This window comes from Schistocerca cancellata, chromosome 7 (assembly GCF_023864275.1).
Source record: "Schistocerca cancellata isolate TAMUIC-IGC-003103 chromosome 7, iqSchCanc2.1, whole genome shotgun sequence".
Classification (NCBI taxonomy): Eukaryota; Metazoa; Arthropoda; class Insecta; order Orthoptera; family Acrididae; genus Schistocerca; species Schistocerca cancellata.
The window spans coordinates 105,487,922-105,515,006 of NC_064632.1; the positions used below are offsets into that span (position 1 = coordinate 105,487,922).

At 40.1% G+C, this 27,085-nt stretch overlaps 1 protein-coding gene across 3 annotated transcripts in view; it reads left to right on the top strand.

The window, feature by feature from the left end:
* Positions 1-25,544, top strand: part of LOC126092429 (innexin inx3-like) — a 52,278-nt gene extending 26,734 nt beyond the window's left edge. For all 3 annotated transcript variants that reach the window (XM_049908024.1, XM_049908025.1, XM_049908027.1), the window contains exons 5-7: positions 9,190-9,349; positions 9,468-9,694; positions 23,808-25,544. In XM_049908024.1, coding sequence (XP_049763981.1) covers positions 9,190-9,349; positions 9,468-9,694; positions 23,808-23,984 — 564 coding nt within the window. In that variant the 3' untranslated portion in view covers positions 23,985-25,544. The remainder of the gene's footprint in view (positions 1-9,189; positions 9,350-9,467; positions 9,695-23,807) is intronic.
* The last annotated feature ends 1,541 nt before the right edge of the window (positions 25,545-27,085 follow it).

Consider the following 27,085-nt stretch of genomic DNA (forward strand, 5'->3'; position numbering starts at 1 on the left):
TTCTATATGCTGTCTACCTGATGGATGAGCTATACTTTACCAAAATTTTCCCAATTAAGCAGTAGAACAATCACTGTCCCTATTACAAACATTACGTGCTCATTCCATTTCATAGCGCTTTACAATGTTACACCTAGATATTTAATCAAAGTGACTGTGTTGAGGTGCAATCACTAATTCTGTATTCAGATCTTGCAGTGCTATTTTTTGTGCTCATCCTCATTAACTTGCTCTTCTCTATAGCTGCCTTACATCACACCAACTAGAAATTTTGCCTGTCATCTTGTATACTCCTGGAGTCACTCAATGATGACATCTTCCCATACCCCCCCAGGGGGTCCACAACTCTTTTGTGGATACGTGCGTAGCGAGCATGGGACCCCGAGCTAATGTGGCCTTCCTTCCTTTCCGGCTTGCATACCTTCCCTTTCCGCATCCTTCCCCATCCCCCATCTTCGCCCCTCCTCCCCTCACCACTGGCTCTTTCCTTCCCTTTCTCCCCATCTGGGAGTATGGTTTGTGCCTACGTCCGGAGACGGACGCTCGTAAATGTAACGCATTCTTCGCCTTCTTTGCTTGTATGTCTTCTTCCTTCCTTTGTCCTTCTCTTTTCCTTACCTCTTCTCTTTACCCTTTTCTCCGCTGCGGCGTTTGAGACTCTCTTCTTTCCTTTCCCTTTCTCTTTCTTCCTCCCTTCCTCCCTGTGCGTGTCTGTAGGCCGACCCACGCATTTTTGTGCGTAGCCGGTGACGGGGTAACGCGTAATTCCCCACCCCGGGTAGACAGGTAGGACACGTACGTACCCCCTGGTAACGGCCAGGCCCAGGGAGGGGTGACTACTCGAGCTGATACCTTCCGAACATGCCGATTGGTCCCTCCGTCTGTTTGTCGGGAGGTGTGAACAATCACCTAAGGCGGGAGTGCCCTCAGAGGGGGGGCCCCCACAAGGGAGGAGCGCGCCATCGGAGATGCCGGTAATCATGGGGGATTCTTCCGCAATGGTTTCCTCACAAGCGTAAGTTCACTGAGTCTCAGCCACAGACAGTTCTTCCATCGTTGCCACAGTTCCTTGTTGTTTCTCGGTCTGACGAAGGTCACGACTTCTCCACGGTCAACCCTTTCATTATTCAGAATGGTGTCGACGCAATTGCAGGTCCTGTAAAGTCTTGTTCCAGATTACGGAACGGCACCTTGTTGTTAGAAACAGTCAGTGCTCTCCAGGCACAAAAATTGCTGCGTACTTCACTGCTCCACACCTTCCCTGTCCGGGTTGAAGCGCACCGCACTTTAAATTCCTCGTGTGGAGTCATATATACACGCTCCCTCGATGGATTGTCTGATGAAGAAATTCAGCACTACCTGTCTGACCAGGGCGTAACGGCAGTTCATAGTTATGAAAAGGGTTGACACAAACATCATTCCAACCCGCACTGTCTTCTTGACATTTGACAAAGTTCAACTCCCATCGAAAATCAAAGCAGGCTATGAGATAATTTCTGTTCGCCCTTACGTCCCAAACCCTACGCGTTGCTATCGGTGTCAGCGGTTCAATCACACCAGCCAGTCCTGTTCCAATCCGGCCAAATGTGTTATGTGTGGCAAGGATGCCCATGACGGTGATTGTCCAGCTCCATCCCCTCGCTGCATCAACTGTATGGGTGACCACGCTGCTTCCTCTAGAGATTGCCCTGTTTTTAAGGACGAAAAGCTAATCCAGGAAATCAGAGTGAAGGAAAAGGTGTCGACCTTTGCTGCTCACAAATTATTCGCCAGTCGACAACCCACCGTGCCTCAGACAGGAAAATACAGCACTGTCCTTGCTTTGCTTCTCCTCAGCCAACAAAGGAGGTGGCCACGCAGACTTGCGACCTCACCTTTAGTGCTACAATCGTCAGATCGGCCAGCGCAAAGATCGCCCGTTCAACCTCACCACTTTCGCCTGCCCACTCTATGGCTCACCCTTCATCGGGTTCTGCTAAATCTCGAGCCCAAAAGTCAGACACCAAGACTTCGAAAAAAGAGCATACTCGTGAAGATTTTTTACGTACCCCAACTTCACAACCATTGGTTCCTCCTTCATCAAAACATCATATTTCCAAGAAGGCTACAAAGAAACCTAGTTCATCTCCTCCCCCGCAGGGCGTGTCCCATCTACAGCACCACCTGGCGAAAATTGCCCTTGGCCATATTCTGTGTCGCCGAGGCGCAATGCTGGCGGCCAATCAACCGGCCGATCGTTGGTGGCAGGAGCTGCTCCTGAACAACCTATGGATCAGGATCTTCTGCCTTCGTCTGAATGCCATTCCATGCTGTTGGTCGCAAGCTCTGAGCAGTCGTTGAGTTGACGGCAACCTTTGTCACATTCCTCCATTTTCTATTCACCGTATGTCTATTGTCCACTGGAATATCCGCGGCATTCAAGACAATCAGGATGAATTGTCTATCCTCTTACGATCCTACTCGCCGGTCATCTTCTGTCTTCAGGAAACAAAGCTGCATCCTCATGACCACTTTGTTCTCCCTCATTTTCAGTCCGTCCGATATGATCTCCCCTCTGTTGAAGGCACTCCAGCCCATGGAGGATTCGTGATTCTTCTCCATGATACTCTCCATTATCACCCAATCCACTTAAACACTTCCTTCCAAGCTGTCGCCATCCGTCTTTCCCTTTCTGGATACACGTTCTCTCTTTGTACTGTATACATTCCATCGTTCACACCAATGGCACGAGCTGATCTTCTTCTTCTTGGTAAGCTTCCACCCCCCTATTTGCTGGTTGGGGACTTTAATGCCCACCACCCACTTTGGGGATCTCCACATCCTTGTCCACGTGGCTCACTATTGCTAGACGTCTTCCACCAAGCGGATCTAGTTTGCCTCAACACTGGGGTCCCTAAATTTTTGTCTGCCTCCATGACAAATTTATCTCATTTGGACCTTGCGGTTGGTACTGTTCCACTAGCTCGGCGCTTCAAATGGTTCGCCCTTGACGATACACACTCGAGTGACCACTTTCCATGTGTCCTTAGACTGCAGCCTCAACTGCCATATATGCGCCCGCGGCATTGGAAGTTTGCCCAAGCCGATTGGACACTTTTTTCATCTCTAGCGACTTTCGATGACCGTCACTTTCCTACCATCATCGATGAGGTCACTCATATTACAGATGTTATTCTTACAGCTGCGGAACGTTCAATACCACGCACCTCCGAATTGCCCCAGCGCCCCCCCCAGTTCCTTGGTGGAACGAGGCATGCCGTGACGCATTACATGAGCGGCGGTGTGCTCTTCACATTTTCCGCCACCATCCTAATTTGGCCAACTGTATCTGCTATAAGCAGTTCCGTGCGCGATGTCGTCATGTCATCCGCGATAGCAAGAAGGCAAGCTGGGAATTCTATATTAGCTCATTTAACACCTTCACTCCCTCCTCAGAAGTTTGGAGTCGGCTTCGACGGTTCTCAGGCGCGCCTAGTTTCTCCCTGGTCTCTGGGCTCACTGTCGCGCATGATACATTAGTGGACCTCGTCGCAATTTCTAACTCATTGGGTCAGCACTTTGCTGAGATTTCGAGCTCTTCAAATTACCCGTCAGCGTTTCTCCCAAAAAAACGTGCAGCGGAAGTGCAACATCTTGCTTTCTCCTCTCAAAATCGCGAAAGCTACAATACTGCTTTCTCCATGCGGGAACTCCAACATGCACTCTCTTCTTCTCGCTCCTCCGCCCCAGGACCGGATGGTATCCACATCCAAATGTTGCTGCATTTATCAACACATAGTCTGCGTTACCTCCTTCGCCTTTATAATCGAATTTGGACAGACAGTGCTTTTCCCAGACAATGGCGGGAAGCTATCGTCATTCCTGTTCCGAAACCTGGAAAGGACAAATATCTCCCCTCTAGCTATCACCCCATTTCTCTAACGAGTAGGGTCTGTAAGGTTTTGGAGCGTATGGTGAATTACCGTTTAGCTTGGTGGCTGGAATCCCTCAGTCTTTTAACACCTGCCCAATGCGGATTCCGAAAGCATCGTTCTGCAGTTGACCATCTTGTTGCTCTCTCCACTTAATCCACTCCGGAAACGCCAAACAGTAGCAATATTTTTTGATCTGGAGAGAGCATACGATACCTGTTGGAGGACAGGCATCCTCCGCACACTGTTCTCCTGGGGCTTTCGAGGTCGGCTGCCCCTTTTTCTTCATAAATTTATGGCAGAGCGCATATTTAGGGTGCGGGTGAACACTACTGTCTCCCGTACTTTCTCCCAAGAAAACGGGGTACCCCAGGGCTCCGTGCTGAGTGTTGTACTGTTCACCATTGCCATAAATCCAATTATAGATTGTCTCCTTCCTGATGTCTCGGGCTCCCTCTTTGTGGACGATTTTGCGATCTACTACAGCTCTCAACGGACCAGCCTTATTGAACAACGTCTTCAAGGATGTCTCGATAGCCTCCACTCTTGGAGCGTCGAAACCGGCTTCGGTTTTTCTCCCAGTAAGACCGTTTGTGTTAATTTTTGGCGCTGTAAGGAGTTTCTTCCACCCTCCTTACATCTAGGACCTGTCAACCTTCCGTTTTCGGATGTCGCTAAATTCTTGGGTCTTATGTTTGACAGGAAACTGTGCTGGTCCTCCCACGTTTCCTATCTTTCGGCTCGATGTCTGCGATCCCTCAACACCCTCCGTGTCCTGAATGGTACCTCCTAGGGAGCAGACCGAGCGGTCCTTCTCTGCCTTTATCGGGCCTTAGTGCGTTCGAAATCTGACTATGGAAGCATAGTCTACTCCTCTGCTCGGCCGGCTATTCTTCGGCGTCTCGACTCTATCCACCACTGGATTACGTTTAGTGTCTGGAGCTTTTTACACCAGCCCTGTGGAAAGCCTTTATGCTGAGACTGCTGAACCTCCGCTGTCCAATCGGCGAGTAGTCCTTCTGAGTCGTTATGCTAGCCATCAGTCTTCCATGCTTGCTAATCCAGCCCATGACATTTTTTTTTCGACGCCTCCTTTGATGTAGGGTACGCAGATCGCCTCTCCTCCCTACTACCACTGGGAGTCCGCTTCCGTCAACTGCTCCATTCTCTTTCCTTCCGCTTTCCTAAAAGCTTCTTGACAACTTGGGGTACAGCACTGCCTTGGCTCCGTCCTCGGATCTGCCTGCTCCATGACCTTTGTCGATTTCGATTTCCCAAGTATGGTACCCCCTTCACTTGTTTATCGTCGGGCATTTGCTGCTCTATGTGCACAATTGAAGGAAGCCACATTTATTTACACCGATGGCTCGAAAACATCGTTAGGTGTAGGGAGTGCCTATATTGTTGGCGACACCCCAAATCACTTTCGGCTTCCCGACCAGTGTTCAGTTTATACTGCGGAGGTTTACGCTGTTCTCCAGGCTGTCCACTACATCCGCCGCCATCAGCGGATACAGTACGTTGTCTGCTCAGATTCTCTCAGCTCTCTCCTCAGTCTCCAAGCTCTTTACCCTGTGCACCCTCTGGTCCACCGGATTCAGGACTGTCTGCGCTTGCTCCACCTGGGGGGCGTCTTGGTGGTGTTCCTCTGGCTCCCGGGACACGTTGGTATCTGTGGAAATGAGGCGGCTGATATAGCAGCCAAGGCTGCAGTCTCTCTTCTTCGGCCAGCTATTCAATCGATTCCCTTCGCCGATCTATGGAGCATTTTATGTCGTCGGTTTGTTCTTTTATGGCACGCACATTGGTCGACACTTCCCCATAATAAATTGCGGTACGTGAAAGCTCTTCCTTGTGCTTGGACCTCTTCCTCCCGAACGCGTCGTCGGGAGGAGGTATTTTAACTAGACTCCGGATAGGGCATTGTCTTTTTAGCCATAGACATCTTTTAAGCGGCGATCCTCCCCCACTCTGTCCCCACTGCTCTCAGCTGTGGACGGTAAGACACCTTTTAATTGAGTGCCCCTATTTTAATCCGTTACGCTCCTGTCTACAGCTGTCGCCTGATATATCGTCGATTTTAGCAGATGACACACGCTCAGCCGATAATGTTCTCAAGTTTATTAGTGCCAGTGAAATGACGTCAGTCATTTGAAACTTTTTTTGGGGGCAACCAACCCCTTCTGTAGAGGATTTTTAAGCCTTCTTTCTGTTTTTAGTTTCTCCAATTTTATGAATTTGGTTCCCATTGCTGCTGGTTTCCATTTTCGGTTTTTTAGTGTTTCTTAAGTCCCGGACCAGACGCTAATGACCATAGCAGTTTTGCGTCATAAAACCAAAACCAAAAAAAACCTTCCCATACACCAGTGACATCAGCAAACGGCTGTTAATTGCTGCTCACCCTGTCTCAGGTCATTTATGTATCTAGAGAATATAAGTGGTCCTATCACGCTTCCCTGGGGCACTTGTGACGATATCCTTGTCTCCAAAGAATACTCACAAAGAATGACACAAGGGGTTCTATTATTGAAGATATTTTCCACCCATCACACATAAGAGAACCTAAATCATATGCTTGGACACTTGTCAACAGTCTGTAGTGGGACATAATTTCAAATGCTTTCCAAAAGTCTAGGAATATGGAATCTGCCTGTTGCCCTCCATCCATGGATTGTAGTATATCATGTGAGAACAGGGAGAGTTGAATTTTCAGATGGCTGATGTACTCTAAACCCATGCTGATTTGTGTACAGAAGCTTTCCTGTCTTGAGCAAACTTATTGTATCCGAACTCAGACTGTGGTAGAGAATTCTGCAACGAACCAATGTCCAATGTTAAGGATATTGGTTATAATTATCATATATTTACCTTTCTTACATACAGGAGTCACTTGCACTTTTTTCCCTCCCCTTGGGACTTTATGCTGAGTGAGAGATTTAGAATAAATGCAGGCTATGTAAGGGGGTCAATGCTGGGTCAATGGTGCAGAGCGCTCTGTGTAAAACCAAATTGGGATTCCATCTGGACCTGGTGATTTATTTGCTTTCAGCTCTTTCAGATGCTTCCCTTGTATGTTTGTACGTTCCTCCTACATGAATGATTTCTTAAACATGAAATTTAAAACTTCAGATTTTCTTTTACTGTCTTTTATTACTACCCCAGAATGGTTGATGAGTGACTGGATAGAAGCCTTCAACCCACTTAGTGAATATACAAGGCTAGAATTTTCTCGAGTTCTCAGCAAGATCTTTTACTAATGTATGCCAATGGAAGTTTTTATATACTTTACATATAGATCTTCTTATAGACACATACATTTCTACTAATTTTTGCTTGTCAAAAAGTGTGTGCGCTCTCTTCTGAACTGAGAGTGCAACAACGTTTTCTCAGCATTATCTGAACTTGATTGTTAAGCACAAGGTTCCTTTTCATCCTTAATCCACTTACTTGGCACATACATGTCCAGATCAATCAATCAATCAATCAAGAGACAGACTCCTGTTGTTAGAAACCCACGATGTTTGCTTTGTATGGCTCTGTGAAGTTTCTTCATGGTCTCCCAATATCTTACAGAATTTATTATTTCACCTGTTTCCAAAAATTAAATGAGCAGAACCCCGTTTTCTGTCCCAAAACACTGACACCTTGATTTTCGTTGCTGTTTGTTGAGTTGTGAATTTTTTGGCTGAAGGAGAATGAGTATGACACCACTGCACTGACTGTTGTTTGCCCTTTGGAGTATGGTGACAAGCCCAAGTTTCATCTTCTATCACTATAGAAATGAGAAAAGCCTTGTCTTCAGCCTCGATCAAGAAATTCATGAGCAGCACTAACCCTGTTCATTTTGTGTGTTTTGGTAAATTGTTGAATGGCAATCAGAGATGATGAGCTTCAATTTTCTGCACCACATCATCAGTCACAACAAATGGCCTTCCGATTCTGTCTTCATAATGAATTTTCATCCTTTGAAAATTGAAATTCTGCACCCATTTCATCACATGCTCTCTTGACATTACATCCTCTCCACACACTGAAACAATTTCATGATGAATCGCAGCAGTGTTCATGCCCTTAGCATGTAGGTAGCAAATTACAGCATGCACTTTGCACTTGCCAGGAGCCGGAATGAGAATGCTTATTTCTAACAGTCACCACAACACTAATCTACGAGCTAATGATTGTTGGGAATGCTTCTTCCTTCCATTGGTTTCCTGTGACATAGCAGTGGTACCAACTTCTCCCACAGACATTACATGTTAAAGCTGCATGCCTTATAACCTTAGTTTCTGGGTAAGCCTCGTATCTCTAGCAAATTTCACCCTGCAGTCTAATTTTCATGCAACTTAGTGTTTGATACCGTCTCTCCTGAACTGTGTGCCATACAGTGATAAAATTTTGCTGGTACATCTAGTGGTATATGTGAATACTGTCTGCAAAATGTCAAGAAAACAGTAATAAATTAAAACATCATGCTTCATGTGGCAGTTTTACAGCATGAACAGTGAAAATGTACTAAGTAATAAATGTTTTTCCTTTCATCATTTTTTGGGGGTTGTCAGTGAGAAACATTTCATAAAACATTGACATTATGTGTAAAGTTTGTTGAAAGTTGCTAAATGCACTCACATTAGCAGATACAGGATGAATGAAATCTGGATATACATGTATCATGGGCAACACTTATCTTTCACTTTCACCCTCACAGCAATTCCTTAGACAGCAAGTGATATGTGTACTGTTTGGTTGAAATCAGTCCAGTGGTTTGCACTTGGAGTTAATTGCTTCTACATTGTTTTCCCCTAGATAATATGTGCATTTGAATATAAATGCTTTGCTTCCTTTTGCAAGTTTAATTATAATTGTTCTTAATTATTCCCACAAAACACTGAACATTTTTATGAAGAGACTACACTTAAAGAATTTCAGATGATGTTAAATGCAGTTTTCTAATGATGAGAAATTACACATCCATTATCTAATACTATTGATAATGCAGAGGGGTATCTTGGGAACATCAAAAGGATTTGAGGATGTCTGCATACATCGAAGTGCAATACAGAAAAATTTACACTTACATTTTATGAGAAAATGTTCTGTATGGACTTGTCACACCAGTAGCTATGCTAGACGTATTAACATAATTTGTTACAGAATGAAATCACTGTACACTGTGTGATATGAAGCTACAACTTAAAAAAAAAATACTGTAAATAAACAATGTACAAAGAAAAGGGCAATGTTCTTCAGAAATAAATTAAATTCAGTAACCTTTTTTCAGTTTGGAAACATATTTCTAATCAACAAGTTCCTGGGTGGGACATTTCTTGAGTATGGAACCAAAGTTCTGCAACTTCCGGACCAAGAATTTCGAACTGATCCAATGGCTGATGTATTCCCAAAAGTTACAAAATGCACATTTCATAAATATGGTCCTTCAGGTATGAATAATTTCTTTGTCCTGTACGCAATTTTTTCTTGCATGAAAGAAATTTTATGTTGCTAAATGTGCATAAATATATCCTTATAGTGTTAATATAATTTCAATTTACTTTGCAGGGGGGATACAGGTACTTGATGTTATGTGTGTACTTGCACTCAATATTCTCAATGAGAAGATATACATCTTCCTGTGGTTTTGGTTAATAATATTGGCAGTTATATCGAGCTTGGGCCTATTGTACACATTAGCAATTATGCTGTTTCCAAAAGCCAGAGAAATTGTTTTTAAACGAGGTTTCAAAATTTCAAGAACAGCTACGAAATCAATAGCCACAAAACTCTCTGTAAGTATATTGAAGATAATGGTGTATTTCTGTGTGATAAAATATTATTATTATTATTATTATTACACTCCTGGAAATTGAAATAAGAACACCGTGAATTCATTGTCCCAGGAAGGGGAAACTTTATTGACACATTCCTGGGGTCAGATACATCACATGATCACACTGACAGAACCACAGGCACATAGACACAGGCAACAGAGCATGCACAATGTCGGCACTAGTACAGTGTATATCCACCTTTCGCAGCAATGCAGGCTGCTATTCTCCCTTGGAGACGATCGTAGAGATGCTGGATGTAGTCCTGTGGAACGGCTTGCCATGCCATTTCCACCTGGCGCCTCAGTTGGACCAGCGTTCGTGCTGGACGTGCAGACCGCGTGAGACGACGCTTCATCCAGTCCCAAACATGCTCAATGGGGGACAGATCTGGAGATCTTGCTGGCCAGGGTAGTTGACTTACACCTTCTAGAGCACGTTGGGTGGCACGGGATACATGCGGACGTGCATTGTCCTGTTGGAACAGCAAGTTCCCTTGCCGGTCTAGGAATGGTAGAACGATGGGTTCGATGACGGTTTGGATGTACCGTGCACTATTCAGTGTCCCCTCGACGATCACCAGTGGTGTATGGCCAGTGTAAGAGATCGCTCCCCACACCATGATGCCGGGTGTTGGCCGTGTGTGCCTCGGTCGTATGCAGTCCTGATTGTGGCGCTCACCTGCACGGCGCCAAACACGCATACGACCATCATTGGCACCAAGGCAGAAGCGACTCTCATCGCTGAAGACGACACGTCTCCATTCGTCCCTCCATTCACGCCTGTCGCGACACCACTGGAGGCGGGCTGCACGATGTTGGGGCGTGAGCGGAAGACGGCTTAACGGTGTGCGGGACCGTAGCCCAGCTTCATGGAGACGGTTGCGAATGGTCCTCGCCGATACCCCAGGAGCAACAGTGTCCCTAATTTGCTGGGAAGTGGCGGTGCGGTCCCCTACGGCACTGCGTAGGATCCTACGGTCTTGGCGTGCATCCGTGCGTCGCTGCGGTCCGGTCCCAGGTCGACGGGCACGTGCACCTTCCGCCGACCACTGGCGACAACATCGATGTACTGTGGAGACCTCACGCCCCACGTGTTGAGCAATTCGGCGGTACGTCCACCCGGCCTTCCGCATGCCGACTATACGCCCTCGCTGAAAGTCCGTCAACTGCACATACGGTTCATGTCCACGCTGTCGCGGCATGCTACCAGTGTTAAAGACTGCGATGGAGCTCCGTATGCCACGGCAAACTGGCTGACACTGACGGCGGCAGTGCACAAATGCTGCGCAGCTAGCGCCATTCGACGGCCAACACCACGGTTCCTGGTGTGTCTGCTGTGCCGTGCATGTGATCATTGCTTGTACAGCCCTCTCGCAGTGTCCGGAGCAAGTATGGTGGGTCTGACACACCGGTGTCAATGTGTTCTTTTTTCCATTTCCAGGAGTGTATTATTATTATTATTATTATTATTATTATTATTATTATTATTATTATTACTATTATTTCTTTCTATTCTCAGACGTTATGTCTGATCAAAAATGGACAGTGATGCGGACCTTGATCAAGCGTGACTTCCTTTTAACTGTACGGTATATGTTATATTGCATTTAGGAACTTTCGGGTCATTGAACATGTATCAATAATTACAGATTTTTGTAGTTGTATATATATGTTTGGATGTAGCTGTATTGTATTGATGTACTGGTGGATATTGTGAGGTATGACTCCTGTAGTTGATAGTATATTTGGTATAATGTCGACTTTATCCTGATGCCACATGTCCTTGACTTCCTCAGCCAGTTGGATGTATTTTTCAATTTTTCTCCTGTTTTCTTCTGTATATTGTGTTGGGTATGGATATTTCAATTAGTTGTGTTACTTTCTTCTTTTTATTGGTGAGTATGATGTCAGGTTTGTTATGTGGTGTTGTTTTATCTGTTATAATGGTTCTGTTCCAGTATAATTTGTATTCATCATTCTCCAGTACATTTTGTGGTGTGTACTTGTATGTGGGAACGTGTTGTTTTATTAGTTTATGTTTTATGGCAAGTTGTTGATGTATTATTTTTGCTACATTGTCATGTCTTCTGGGGTATTCTGTATTTGCTAGTATTGTACATCCACTTCTGATGTGATCTACTGTTTCTATTTGTTGTTTGCAAAGTCTGCATTTATCTGTTGTGGTATTGGGATCTTTAATAATATGCTTGCTGTAATATCTGGTGTTTGTTTGATCCTGTATTGCAATCATGAATCCTTCCGTCTCACTGTATATATTGCCTTTTCTTAGCCATGTGTTGGATGCGTCTTGATCTATGTGTGGCTGTGTTAGATGATACGGGTGCTTGCCGTGTAGTGTTTTCTTTTTCCAATTTACTTTCTTCGTATCTGTTGATGTTATGTGATCGAAAGGGTTGTAGAAGTGGTTATGAAATTGTAGTGGTGTAGCCGATGTATTTATATGAGTGATTGCTTTGTGTATTTTGCTAGTTTCTGCTCGTTCTATAAAGAATTTTCTTAAATTGTCTACCTGTCCATAATGTAGGTTTTTTATGTCGATAAATCCCCTTCCTCCTTCCTTTCTGCTTAATGTGAATCTTTCTGTTGCTGAATGTATGTGATGTATTCTATATTTGTGCCATTGTGATCGTGTAAGTGTATTGAGTGCTTCTAGGTCTGTGTTACTCCATTTCACTACTCCAAATGAGTAGGTCAATATTGGTATAGCATAAGTATTTATAGCTTTTGTCTTGTTTCTTGCTGTCAATTCTGTTTTCAGTATTTTTGTTAGTCTTTGTCTATATTTTTCTTTTAGTTCTTCTTTAATATTTGTATTATCTATTCCTATTTTTTGTCTGTGTCCTAGATATTTATAGGCATCTGTTTTTTCCATCGCTTCTATGCAGTCGCTGTGGTTATCCAATATGTAATCTTCTTGTTTAGTGTGTTTTCCCTTGACTATGCTATTTTTTCTTAAATTTGTCTGTTCCAAAAGCCATATTTTATCGTTGCTGAATACTTCTGTTATCTTTAGTAATTGGTTGAGTTGTTGATTTGTTGCTGCCAGTAGTTTTAGATCATCCATGTATAGCAAATGTGTGATTTTGTGTGGGTATGTTCCAGTAATATTGTATCCATAATTTGTATTATTTAGCATGTTGGATAGTGGGTTCAGAGCAAGGCAGAACCAGAAAGGACTTAAAGAGTCTCCTTCGTATATTCCACGCTTAATCTGTATTGGCTGTGACGTGATATTATTTGTATTTGTTTGGATATTAAGTGTGGTTTTCCAATTTTTCATTACTGTGTTTACGAACTGTATCAATTTAGGATCTACTTTGTATATTTCCAATATCTGTAGTAACCATGAGTGGGGTACACTATCAAAAGCTTTTTGGTAATCAATGTATGCGTAGTGTAGGGACCTTTGTTTAGTTTTAGCTTGATATGTCACCTCTGTATCTATTATCAGTTGCTCTTTACATCCTCGTGCTCCTTTGCAGCAGCCTTTTTGTGCTTCATTTATAATTTTGTTCTGTGTTGTATGTGTCATAAATTTCTGTGTGATGACTGAAGTTAATATTTTGTATATTGTTGGTAGGCATGTTATGGGGCGATATTTAGCTGGGTTTGCTGTGTCTGCTTGATCTTTAGGTTTCAGATAGGTTATTCCATGTGCAAGTGTATCAGGGAATGTGTATGGGTCTGCAATGTAACTGTTAAATAATTTAGTTAGATGTGAATGTGTTGAGGTGAACTTCTTTAGCCAGAAATTTGCTATTGTATCATTTCCAGGGGCTTTCCAATTGTGTGTAGAATTAATTGCTTGGGTGACTTCATGTTGCAAAATTATCACTTCAGGCATTTGTGGTATCATCTTGTATGTGTCTGTTTCTGCTTGTATCCACCGTGCATGCCTGTTATGTTGTACCGGGTTTGACCATATGTTGCTCCAGAAGTGTTCCATGTCTGTTATGTTTGGTGGATTGTCTATTTTAATGTGTGTGTTATCCATTGTTTGGTAAAATCTCTTTTGGTTTGTGTTGAATGTTTGGTTTTGTTTCCTTCTATTTTCAAATTTTTTGTATCTTCTAAGTCGTTTGGCCAATGCTTGTAATTTCTGGTTTTTTTCATCTAATTGCTCTATCACTTCTTGTTGTGAGATTTTACCTAGCCTTTTTCGTTTTTTCTGACATTTCATTTCCTATAAATTGTGTTAGCTGTCCGATGTCTTTTCTCAGTTTTTCTATTCTGATCTGTAGCCTGTGTTGCCATGCTGGTTTTGTGGGTTTCTTCTGTGTGTTGGTTTGTTCTGATCTCTGCCTAGTGCGTATATTTAGTGTAGTGAGTGCTCCTATATAAACCAGTAGTTGTAACTCTTCCATAGTTGTGTTTTCATTTATTTTGTTGTGTATGATTGTGTTGATAGTTTTTATTGTTGTTTCGACTTCTGGGTTATTTGGCGATCTATGCAAGAATGGTCTAATGTCTGTAATTGTGTCTTTGTATTCTATATGTCAGCTGAAATTTCTCTTCTATATCTAACACGTGTCTCTTCGTGTTCTATTTGTGCTTGTTCTGGTGGCTGTCTTAAGATTTCGTTTTCCTCTGATTGTTTAATTGATGCGTGTTGTTCTTTGTTTGTTTGCTCTGGGATGTTTGAGTCCATTACTGTATTTTCTTCTTCTTCTGATTGCACATTATTTTGTTCCAGTATTTGTTGTACTTGTTGTTTGATGTTTTCTAATTCTGAGTGGGGTATCCTGTTATTTTTGATTATTACATGGATCTGATCAGCTAGTCGTTGTTCTGTTAAAAATTTTAATTCTGGGTATCTGGTAATAAATGTTGTGTATACTTGTGTTCTGTATCCAGTTGTGTTGGTTCCTAAATTTGTTGCTTGGTAATAACAGAACATAAGGTGTCGGTTAACTTCACCTGACCATCTCATCCTCTGTCTTTGTTTTCCTTCTAGGGTGGTTACAGGAAGCATATCCTGCAAAACACCTCTATTCGGATTTAAATCCTTTTCCAGTTGGCTAGCAGTGTCGTTACCATTGTGGGCGGGCATAGGGTTCAAGCGTCGTCCCCGACCATGATGGCACTTGTCCGAGGCTTCTTTAGTTCTGTCCTGAACCAAGTAATCACACTAAAAGGGGGGTTAGCCCTATTAGTGGTTTGTTCTTTTCGTCGCCTTTTACGACTGGCAGAACATACCGGAGGCCTATTCTTTTCCCGGGCCTCCACGGGGGTTATTATTATTATTATTATTATTATTATTATTATTATTATTATTATAATAAGTGCCCGGGAAAAGAATAGGCCTCCGGTATGTTCTGCCAGTTGTAAAAGGCGACGAAAAGAACAAACCACTAATAGGGCTAACCCCCCTTTTAGTGTGATTAGTTGGTTCAGGACAGAACTAAAAGAGCCTCGGACAAGCGCCGTCTTGGTCGGGGACAACGTTTGAACCCTATGCCCGCCCACAATGGTAACGACACTGCTAGCCAACTCGAAAATGATTTAAATCCAAATAGAGGTGTTTTGCAGGATATGCTTCCTGCAACCACCCTAGAAGGAAAACAAAGACAGAGGATGAGATGGTCAGATGAAGTTAATCGACACCTCATGTTCTGTTATTACCAAGCAACAAATCTAGGAACCAACACAACAGGATACAGATCACAAGTATACACAACATTTATTATCAGATACCCAGAATTAAAATTTTTAACAGAACAACGACTAGCTGATCAGATCCGTGTAATAATCAAAAATAACAGGATACCCCAGTCAGAATTAGAAAACGTCAAACAACAAGTACAAGAAGTACTGGAACAAAGTAATGTGCAATCAGAAGAGGAAGAAAATACAGTAATGGACTCAAACATCCCAGAGCAAACAAACGAAGAACAACACGCATCAATTAAACAATCAGAGGAAAACGAAATCTTAAGACAGCCACCAGAACAAGCACAAATAGAACTCGAAGTAACACACATGTTAGATATAGAAGAAAAATTTCAGCTTAAATATATAGAATACAAAGACACAAATACAGACATTAGACCATTCTTGCATAGACCGCCAAATAACCCACAAGTCGAAACAACAATAAAAACTATCAGCACAATCATACACAACAAAATAAATGAAAACACAACTATGGAAGAGTTACAACTACTGGTTTATATAGGAGCACTCACTACACTAAATATACACACTAAGCAGAGATCAGAACCAACCAACCCACAGAAGAAACCCACAAAACCAGCATGGTAACACAGGCTACAGATCAGAATAGCAAAGCTGAGAAAAGACATCGGACAGCTAACACAATTTATAAGAAATGAAATGTAACGAAAAAGGTTAGGTAAAATTTCACAACAAGAAGTGATAGAGCAATTAGATGAAAAGAATCAAAAATTACAAGCATTGGCCAAACGACTTAGAATATACAAAAAATATGAAAATAGAAGGAAACAAAACTAAACATTCAACACAAACCAAAATAAATTTTACCAGACAATAGGTAACACACACATTAAAATAGACAATCCACCAAACATAACAGACATGGAACACTTCTGGAGCAACATATGGTCAAACCCGGTACAACATAACAGGCATGCACGGTGGATACAAGCAGAAACAGATACATACAAGATGACACCACAAATGCCTGAAGTGATAATTTTGCAACATGAAGTCACCCAAGCAATTAATTCTACTCACAGTTGGAAAACCCCTGGAAAAGATAAAATAACAAATTTCTGGCTAAAGACATTCACCTCAACACATTCACATCTAACTAAATTATTTAACAGTTACATTGCAGACCCATACACATTCCCTGATACACTTACACGTGGAATAACTTATCTGAAACCTAAAGATCAACCAGACACAGCAAACCCAGCAAAATATCGCCCCATAACATACCTACCAACAATATACAAAATATTAACTTCAGTCATCACACAGAAATTAATGACACATACAACACAGAATAAAATTATAAATGAAGAACAAAAAGGCTGTTGCAAAGGAGCACGAGGATGTAAAGAGCAACTGATAATAGATGCAGAGGTGACATATCAAGCTAAAACTAAACAAAGGTCGCTACACTACGCATACATTGATTACCAAAAAGCTTTTGATAGTGTACCCCACTCATGGTTACTACAAATATTGGAAATATACAAAGTAGATCCTAAATTGATACAGTTCGTAAACACAGTAATGAAAAATTGGAAAACCACACTTAATATCCAAACAAATACAAATAATATCACGTCACAGCCAATACAGATTAAGCGTGGAATATACGAAGGAGACTCTTTAAGTCCTTTCTGGTTCTGCCTTGCTCTGAACCCACTATCCAACATGCTAAATAATACAAATTATGGATACAATATTACTGGAACATACCCACACAAAATCACACATTTGCTATACATGGATGATCTAAAACTACTGGCAGCAACAAATCAACAACTCAACCAATTACTAAAGATAACAGAAGTATTCAGCAACGATATAAATATGGCTTTTGTAACAGACAAATTTAAGAAAAAATAGCATAGTCAAGGGAAAACACACTAAACAAGAAGATTACATATTGGATAACCACAGCGACTGCATAGAAGCGATGGAAAAAACAGATGCCTATAAATATCTAGGACACAGACAAAAAATAGGAATAGATAATACAAATATTAAAGAAGAACTAAAAGAAAAATATAGACAAAGACTAACAAAAATACTGAAAACAGAATTGACAGCAAGAAACAAGACAAAAGCTATAAATACTTATGCTATACCAATATTGACCTACTCATTTGGAGTAGTGAAATGGAGTAACACAGACCTAGAAGCACTCAATACACTTACACGATCACAATGGCACAAATATAGAATACATCACATACATTCAGCAACAGAAAGATTCACATTAAGCAGAAAGGAAGGAGGAAGGGGATTTATCGACATAAAAAACCTACATTATGGACAGGTAGACAATTTAAGAAAATTCTTTATAGAACGAGCAGAAACTAGCAAAATACACAAAGCAATCACTCATATAAATACATCGGCTACACCACTACAATTTCATAACCACTTCTACAACCCTTTCGATCACATAACATCAACAGATACGAAGAAAGTAAATTGGAAAAAGAAAACACTACATGGCAAGTACCCGTATCATCTAACACAGCCACACATAGATCAAGACGCATCCAACACATGGCTAAGAAAAGGCAATATATACAGTGAGACGGAAGGATTCATGATTGCAATACAGGATCAAACAATAAACACCAGATATTACAGCAAGCATATTATTAAAGATCCCAATACCACAACAGATAAATGCAGACTTTGCAAACAACAAATAGAAACAGTAGATCACATCAGAAGTGGATGTACAATACTAGCAAATACAGAATACCCCAGAAGACATGACAATGTAGCAAAAATAATACATCAACAACTTGCCATAAAACATAAACTAATAAAACAACACGTTCCCACATACAAGTACACACCACAAAATGTACTGGAGAATGATGAATACAAATTATACTGGAACAGAACCATTATAACAGATAAAACAACACCACATAACAAACCTGACATCATACTCACCAATAAAAAGAAGAAAGTAACACAACTAATCGAAATGTCCATACCCAATACAACAAATATACAAAAGAAAACGGGAGAAAAAATTGAAAAATACATCCAACTGGCTGAGGAAGTAAAAGACATGTGGCATCAGGATAAAGTCGACATTATACCAATTATACTATCAACTACAGGAGTCATACCACACAATATCCACCAGTACATCAATGCAATACAGCTACATCCAAACTTATATATACAATTACAGAAATCCGTAATTATTGATACATGTTCAATTACCCGAAAGTTCCTAAAAGCAATATAACATATACCGTACAGTTAAAAGGAAGTGACGCTTGATCAAGGTCCGCATCACTTTCCATTTTTAACCAGACTTAACGTCTAATAATAATAATAATAATAATAATAATAATAATAATATCATCAAACTGTCTGATCACCGCCGGCCGCGGTGGTCTAGCGGTTCTGGCGCTGCAGTCCGCGGGACTGCTACGGTCGCAGGTTCAAATCCTGCCTCGGGCATGGGTGTGTGTGATGTCCTTAGGTTAGTTAGGTTTAAGTAGTTCTAAGTTCTAGGGGACTTATGACCTAAGATGTTGAGTCCCATAGTGCTCAGAGCCTCCTCTTTTTTTTTTTTTTTTTTTTTTTTTTTTTTTTTTTTTTTTTTTTTTTTTTGCAATGATAGTTAGCTTTTGAAAAACTGATGTAAATTGTTAGGAAAAAATCTACTCACCTAGTGGTGGCAGCAGAATATTTATATGAAGATATTTAAGTTTGCAAGCTTTTGGAGCCAGTGGCCCCTTCTGGCAGAAGGGGAATGAAGGGGCATGAAGGAAAAGTATTGTTGAAGAGTAGGAAAAAAGAGCAGAGTTTGGAATATATATATATATAGACACACACACCTAAAAACAAAGATGATGTGACTTACCAAATGAAAGTGCTGGCAGGTCGACAGACACACAAACATACACACAAAATTCAAGCTTTCGCAACAAACTGTTGCCTCATCAGGAAAGAGGGAAGGAGAGGTAAAGACGAAAGGATGTGGGTTTTAAGGGAGAGGGTAAGGAGTCATTCCAATCCCGGGAGTGGAAAAACTTACCTTAGGGGGAAAAAAGGACGGGTATACACACACACACACACACACACACACACACACACACACACACACACACACACACATATCCATCCACACATACAGACACAAGCAGACATAAAATATATAACTAAAATTGAGTGAAGAAAGCAACATTCACTGTGAAGAAATGCTGAAACCAAAGAAATTAGTGTAGATAAAGGCCATGGGGATGGTGAGAACCAAGGACATGTTGCGATACCAGTTCCCATTTGTGCAGTTCTGAGAAATTGGTATCTGGGGGAAAATTCCAGATGGCAAATGTGGGAAACAGGCACTGAGATCACCACTATCAGCTACTTTGACAAGGCTAAGAGTTCCTACAATCATGCCCTGAAATGAGGTCCGTTGTCAGACATTTTGCCCACCACAACTAGAATAGCTTTTTGTCAACCTCCCTCTCTCTGCAATATCCTTGTCGGATCCTATTCTCCTTGTGCACCCATCTCCCTACCTTTGGCTTCTATCCCTGTGACTGTCCCCACTGTAAGACTTGACCTATGCAACTTCTTGTCACCACCTATACCAGCTCTGTAACTGGCAAAACATACACTGTCAAATGGAGAGCCACCTTCGAAACAGCACGTCATATACCACCTGTTATGTAAACATTATTCGGCCTTTTATGTCGACATGACTACTACCAGTTTACCAGTTGGGATGAATGGGCACATGCAGTTTGTGTATACTGGCAACACACAATATCCTTCATGTCCTCAGTGCCTGTTGCACCACATGTACCATCTGGATTCTTCCCCAAGACACCATTTTCTCAGAACTCTAAAAGTTTGAACTGCTGCTACATGTTCTTGGTTCTTGCTACCAACCTGGCCTCAGTCTTAATTTCTTCAGTCTCAGCATTTCTTCATGTTAACTATCTCTTTATTCACTCCCTTTCAGTTTTCTATATCTTTCACTTTGACTTGATATCTCCCCCCCCCTCCCCCCACTTCCATTACATACAATGTACTTAGCTTTCTGCTCTTATTAACTACTGTATTTACTCGAATCTAAGCCGCACTTTTTTTCCGGTTTTTGTAATCCAAAAAACCGCCTGCGGCTTAGAATCGAGGGCAAAATAAGCGCAAGTTCTGAAAAATGGTGGTAGGTGCTGCCACAACTAACTTCTGCCGTCGAATATATGTAGCGCTACACAGGCACGCTTTGCAGGCACAAAGATAAATACTGGCGCCAAAACCTCTGAATCAGTAAATAAATTAAAAAAAGGTGGAAGACGAGCTCGTTTCTCTGCCCCGAGTTACGTCCACTGCATTTTCATACATTACCCAAAGAAGTAAATACAAATTCCGTATTGTTCATCTTCGAATGTAGCAGCCTTTCAATGTACTATGAAAATCCGACTGGCAAGACTGTTTGGGATGTTTGTCAGTATGGCCAACTCTACGTTCTGAATTTTTTCCTACCTGTGAGAAGAGATGGTTGCTAATAGGAACTTTTATGAATTGAGAATCACATGCAGTATTCTCTTCACCATAAGAATAATACGAATATAAATATTTTGCCATGTATTCTTTCGTGTTTGCTGCTATCTCATTTAAATCCTGTCTGCCTAATAAAGTTCGAAACTAGTGTGAGACAACAGCAAACGCGGAAGAATATACATATCATGTCATGTTTATATTCGTATTATTCTTATGCCTAATAGTGATACAGTCAGAAATGAAGCACGGCAATTGACTAGATTTTTAAATCTAAGACGATTCTAATTTCTGTGCAGTATGTAATGTACAAAAGAGGCGTCTGCAAAGATTTTCAAACGGCGAAAAATTTTAGCTAAACTCTCGTTCAGAACATCTGTCACACGCAGTCTATTATTTGGTTCTTGTTGATCATTATCAAAGAAAGCAGCAGTGTAAGTAACAACAAATAGCAGTCTCTTGCCAGTGTTTCGCTAATGAGACAATTCCTCTCTTTTTTTATCGTAAGCGGCGGTAGCGGGCACAAAAGCAAGCCATGCCGCGATCAGCGACAGGTCGTAAACACACATTATCATAATGCGACAAACAATGCACGACACAGTACAACAACGCATTTTCAGCTTAGAGTGACGTTAACACATATAACAAAGAGAACAGCACTTATCAGATCAAAGAAAAATAAGCAATGGATTCAAAACAGACGAAGCACGTGAAAAAGGAAGGGTACCTGTATAAATACGGGCCTGACGCATAGCAATGGCTACCTGGTAAAGCTTAACTGCTAAGCTTACGACTCAAACCAAACTACTGTAGCTGTATCGTCATTCATTCGACCTAAATTGTCTCTCACATTACAATGGACCAACTTTGTTTCGATTTGGAGATGCGGCCTAAAACTTTTCTCTCCCTTGAATTTCGAGTCTCAAATTTCAGGTGCGGCTTAGATTCGGGAAATTTTTTTTTCCTTGATTTCGAGTCTCATTTTTCAGGTGCGGCTTAGATTCGAGTGCGGCTTAGATTAGAGTAAATACGGTAGTTACAATGTTTTGGCAGTAGTCTCTTCCTTGCATGTTACCCTATCCTCAACCTTTAAGCTCTTGCATTTTTCAAATCTTTTCTGGTACAGTCCCCTTCTCATCCCATCTGGCCATTTGGTAAGTCTTCCCTGATCCTGGGTTCTGGGTACTTTTTCTGAACTCCACCCTTTTTCCAAAACCTCACCAGCTTTTTGCCTTCACCCCTCTTCCTTCCCCTCCAGTCCTTCTGCCAGAAGGAGCCACTGGCTCCAGAAGCTTGCAAACTTGAATACCTTTATAGATGTGTTCTCCTGCTGCCACTTGGTGAGTAGAGGTTTTATTTATCCAATTACAAAATGTCTAATCAGTATGACAAGAGACAATAAATTTTACTCAAGATAACTGAAAAGAATGAGCAGATTATGCACCAAAGAGACAAACAGAAAAACAATACTTAATGCCAAAAACAAATGTAACCACTCTGCAAGGTCTGAAACTAATATTATCAGCTCTGGTGTACAGTAAGATATGAATCGTGAATATATAAAATCTTAATTAGTTCCAAAGAAGTGTTCATGAAATAAAAGGGCCAAGAAATGAAACAAATAAAACGAGTGCTACCAGCAGTTATTAGGAAACCAAAATTAAATAGCGTTTGGTACGTAGTTAAGTAACTTACTATACGTGGACTAAAAAAAACTTCCATTTCAATACTTAAAAAGAAAGATGAAGAAATTCTGTGTGACCTGGTTTATAATTAACAGCTTTCAGGAATAACCCATGAAGAATCTCAGAAAGCTAGAAATTGTCATTACCCAACAGTGTATGAAAGGTGGCCAGTAACACTGATCCATTTGAAAGGGCAAAGTCCTACATGCATAATGAGGCAGTAAGGGAAGTTAACTTTAGAAATGTGGAGGTTTAATAAAAAGCAGCTGCCACAGATTTGATTTATATTGTCCTGCATTTAGGACATGGACACAATTGTCAAATTTACTGCAGGAAGAAATAAGACCTTCGTAAGAATGTTTCATTATCATAGCAGTGAGTGAATCAAGAGGGAAATAAATTTGAAATTAAGAAAAGTAATTCTCCTCTATATCATTAAAAAAGTTGTTACAGGACAACTACAGAATTCTGGAAAATAAGATTAAATATGGCAGAATGTAGAAAAGTTCTCTTATTTGAAGACAACTTTTGATTAGTTTGTGTGTAAATGCTAAATTTATCTCAGTAATACCTTAGAATACCAGCAGATACTTGCATTCAAGAGGTAAAAGGAAATCAAAAAGAAGCTTTAGGAATTTTTTGGAAGTTTTTAAAAAAAAACTGAATGATTCCAGAGCAGGAACTGAGAAGTTAATAAATCAGAGCTTGAACAAATTTTGGTGAAAACCATACACTTGAGAACTGAAGTGGCATCTGGTCATTAGGAGGTCCTAACAAAAGGAAAATAAGAAATGTACAATGTTTAAAGAAGATACATGTGTTTAAAGTAATGCAGAACATTCAAATGGAGAGGAACTGAGACCCATTTCTTGTAAACACAGCCAACTACAAATTTACAGTGTAGTTTTTTGCTACATATAAATGTGGAACAGATTGCATAAATGATTTTGAAGATATAAAATATCTACAGCTGTTTTTCTTCTTTTAAAAAATTCTGACAAATTTTTGTAACTTGGTTACTAATAAATGCAAAACTGGGGTGTCAGGTGTTAGTTCTATTACTGCACTATCAAGTATTTTCAGTTTTGTTTATTGTTACTATAATTAGATTGGCAGAAAGTTTCTACTTAGTGCTACTGAAATGTAACTACTTTTTTTCAGGCTGGAGACTTTTTAGTATTACATTTTTTGGGCCAAAGTATTAGAGCTGCATCATTTACTGAACTGCTAAATCAGTTATCTGCAAACTTAAGTGACAAACGTTCACACGGAAATCAAACACCTCCATTAATCGAAATGTCGCCTCTGTATCCTCATTTACCAAAAACTGCAGCCTGAGTTACTGGGCTGTGGAACCTGTGATATCATGACTGATTTGAGAGAAGGGAGTGAGGTGGACAAGAGATAGAAATCGCTGCATTTGTAATTGTGACACATCAATTTTAAAACAGTTTAGTGCAAATTGAGTATTATGAATTTTCAGTGTTCGTGCTTCAGTTGTTTGTGTGGTGATGAATGAACTGTATCAGTACCTGGAGCAGCCAAAAGTGACTGAAAGAGTATTAAAATGATCTTATTGTGCATAAGTAGCACATACTTTTAAGATTCATTTTTGAATATTTATGTGGTATTCACATGCTGTGATAATTTGTGCCATTTACAATGTATTTATAAGGATCTTGCCATTTATTTTGGTACTTTTTATGATGTATTTGTAAATGTTTTTGTAATTTATTACAGATTGTACACATAATCATTAAAATATTTTTGTAAGGATTTCAAAGTGTTGTATTACCAGTATCTCAGTGATTCATGTTTGTAAAACCCACAACAAAAATCATCTTAATAAAGGGTATGAAATGAATTCTGGCACATATTAACAAAGTGAAGCAGCGTGATGCATTATTTTGCTCTAGTCTTTGAATAAAATGATAGAATTTGTGAGAACTGATTTAGTGTGGAGCAATGGTCATTGTTGATGGTGGTGGGCATTCTTCTTACTGCATCTTATACACATTTAAAAAGAATGCAATGGTTTAAAAATAAAATTGGCTCCTGAATCTACGCGCCATAGTAATTTTACACCATCATCAATTCTGTGGGGCCTGTTTCTGACAGAAGATTCACAGTTTGGAGACCATGGCCAAATCATAGATAGTTTGTGCTTGCTCAGAATGATCTCGAGCCACTGTTAAATTATCTGCAAATAACATCCGTGATGGGCTTTGCTTATTGCAGAACGAAATCAGTGGCTGAACATACACTGCAATTGGTACATTGCACCTCTCTATCATGATCTTTTCAGTTCGCAGTGCCAACTGGCATTTGTGAAACAAATAATGAAAAAATCATAAATCATTTACCCCTTCAGAAATACATTTCCTTTTAAATGAAACACAAATGTAACTCATTTTTTAACTTATTTATTTATAAATCAAAACTAAGTCTATTAGTTAGTGAGTGGGTGGGTGGGTGAGTGAGTGCCCACATGCTATATTTTTTCCTTTTTAATATCTGTTACTTATTTGCTGTATGTATTGGTACATGTAATATCAGAATTCTTTTACAAAATGTATTTTTAAACCATAATTATTAAAAATGTGACTTTGATGATGGCAGTGGTGAAAATGTTGTGTAGAAAGATTTTATGTAAGAAAGTATTAAAAATGTAATCTTACCAGTTTGCAGGCCTAATGTTTCTCCATCAAAATTGTATACTTTTACCGGAAAAATGTGAAAATTCTGAAATACAAAATCTTGGTTTCTAGAATATTTTTGTTGGACTTTACTAGAAAACAGATGTGTTCATCCAGAATTCTGCTTATGAAAAGAATACATGAAGTAATGAAAGTAATTTCATTTAAAGTGCAAGTATCCTGCTAGTCCTGTCTTTGACATTGGTAATAAAGAAGTGAACTCAAAAGTATAAGAGAGCATCAAACGTGAGATTACTTTACAAATGAATTAATGTGTGAAATATCTGATGTTAAGCATGTAAGCAGGAAAAGTTTATAAAATGTTTAAACATAATTTCAAAGTTAATTGGATGTTGCTAATTATTTTGTCTCATACTCGATGAATATAGTCAGTGTAATTTGTGTGTAGTAAACTATGCTGCCTGAAACATATACACATTTTTCATACCTGTCTCATTGCATTAAACCTTTGACATAAGATAAAAGCTTTTTAATATGTAATTATGATAGTATTTTTAAATTTGGTCTATAAATACACAAAACATTGAAGATCAAATTTTTGTAGCCCCTAGAAATCATTAGACAAGCAACCTGCAACCGGAACTAGGAACCATGAACTATGAACTGGGTTAGTCGGTTAGTAATATAAATGTAACTGCTCTGTATTTTTAACAATTTGAAAGAACTGCCTTATGAAAGCCTTTGAATCCAGCAAGTTAAAATTAAGTCTGTGGAGTCTTTGTTAAGCATTTATTGAATAAAATTCCCAGCATCACTCGTCTAGTTACATTTAAACACTGTTGCCACTCGTAAAATTCAGGTTGGACTTAGTTGGGTCTGTATAGGATGCTGACTGTAACAGACTTACAGAAGTGCGCACTAACAATCTTTCTATTGTTCTACGTATATTGTTTCTAGTAGTTATTGATTTTCACTTCTTTCTCCTGGTCTTGGATGACTTGGCCCAGATTAAAGTGGAGACAGATCAGTCCTTGCTCTTAGAGGAAAGAAAGTGTGTTTGGTGATATAATCAAATGCTGTTTCAAAGTTGACAAAAGGGCAATCGAAAGGCTGGTTCTGGCTGTTTCATGTTATAGTTGTGTATTTAGGTTGAAGGAATTTTGTGGGTGGCTCAGAAAGTAATTCCCTTTCCAATTAGAATAGATTTACTTTCATTACAATCGATCCGTTGTGAGGAGGTCCTTCAGGATGTAGAACCTGTCAGAAAAACAATAATACATGACAAATATTTACAACTCAAACAAATAAGCTAATGTACCATTCAAAAGGTCTCAAGTGGAATGATAGTCATGTTTTTAACGAACACTATATGAAAGAATCATTTTACAAACACTAATGCACTGAATTTAAAATAGTTTTTTATTTATAAGGTCATAAACATGTAATAGAACTATAATACTAATTTACATTGAACACATTACTGCACCAAAATTGTGCAGAAGTTATATTGTAAATATATAATCAGTTAATTCTACTGAGAGATTCATCAATGGAGTAAGAGTTGGACACCAGTAAATCCCTTAGGCTTTTCTTAAGTTGAGTTTCATTGGTTGTTAATCTTTTTATGGCTGCTGGCAAGTTATTGAAAATGTGTGTTCCTGAATAATGCACACCTTTTTGTACAAGACTAAGTGACTTTAAATCCTTGTGAAGATTATTCTTATTTCTAGTATTGATTCCATGAATTGAGCTGTTGGTTTGAAAAAGTGATATTTTCAATGA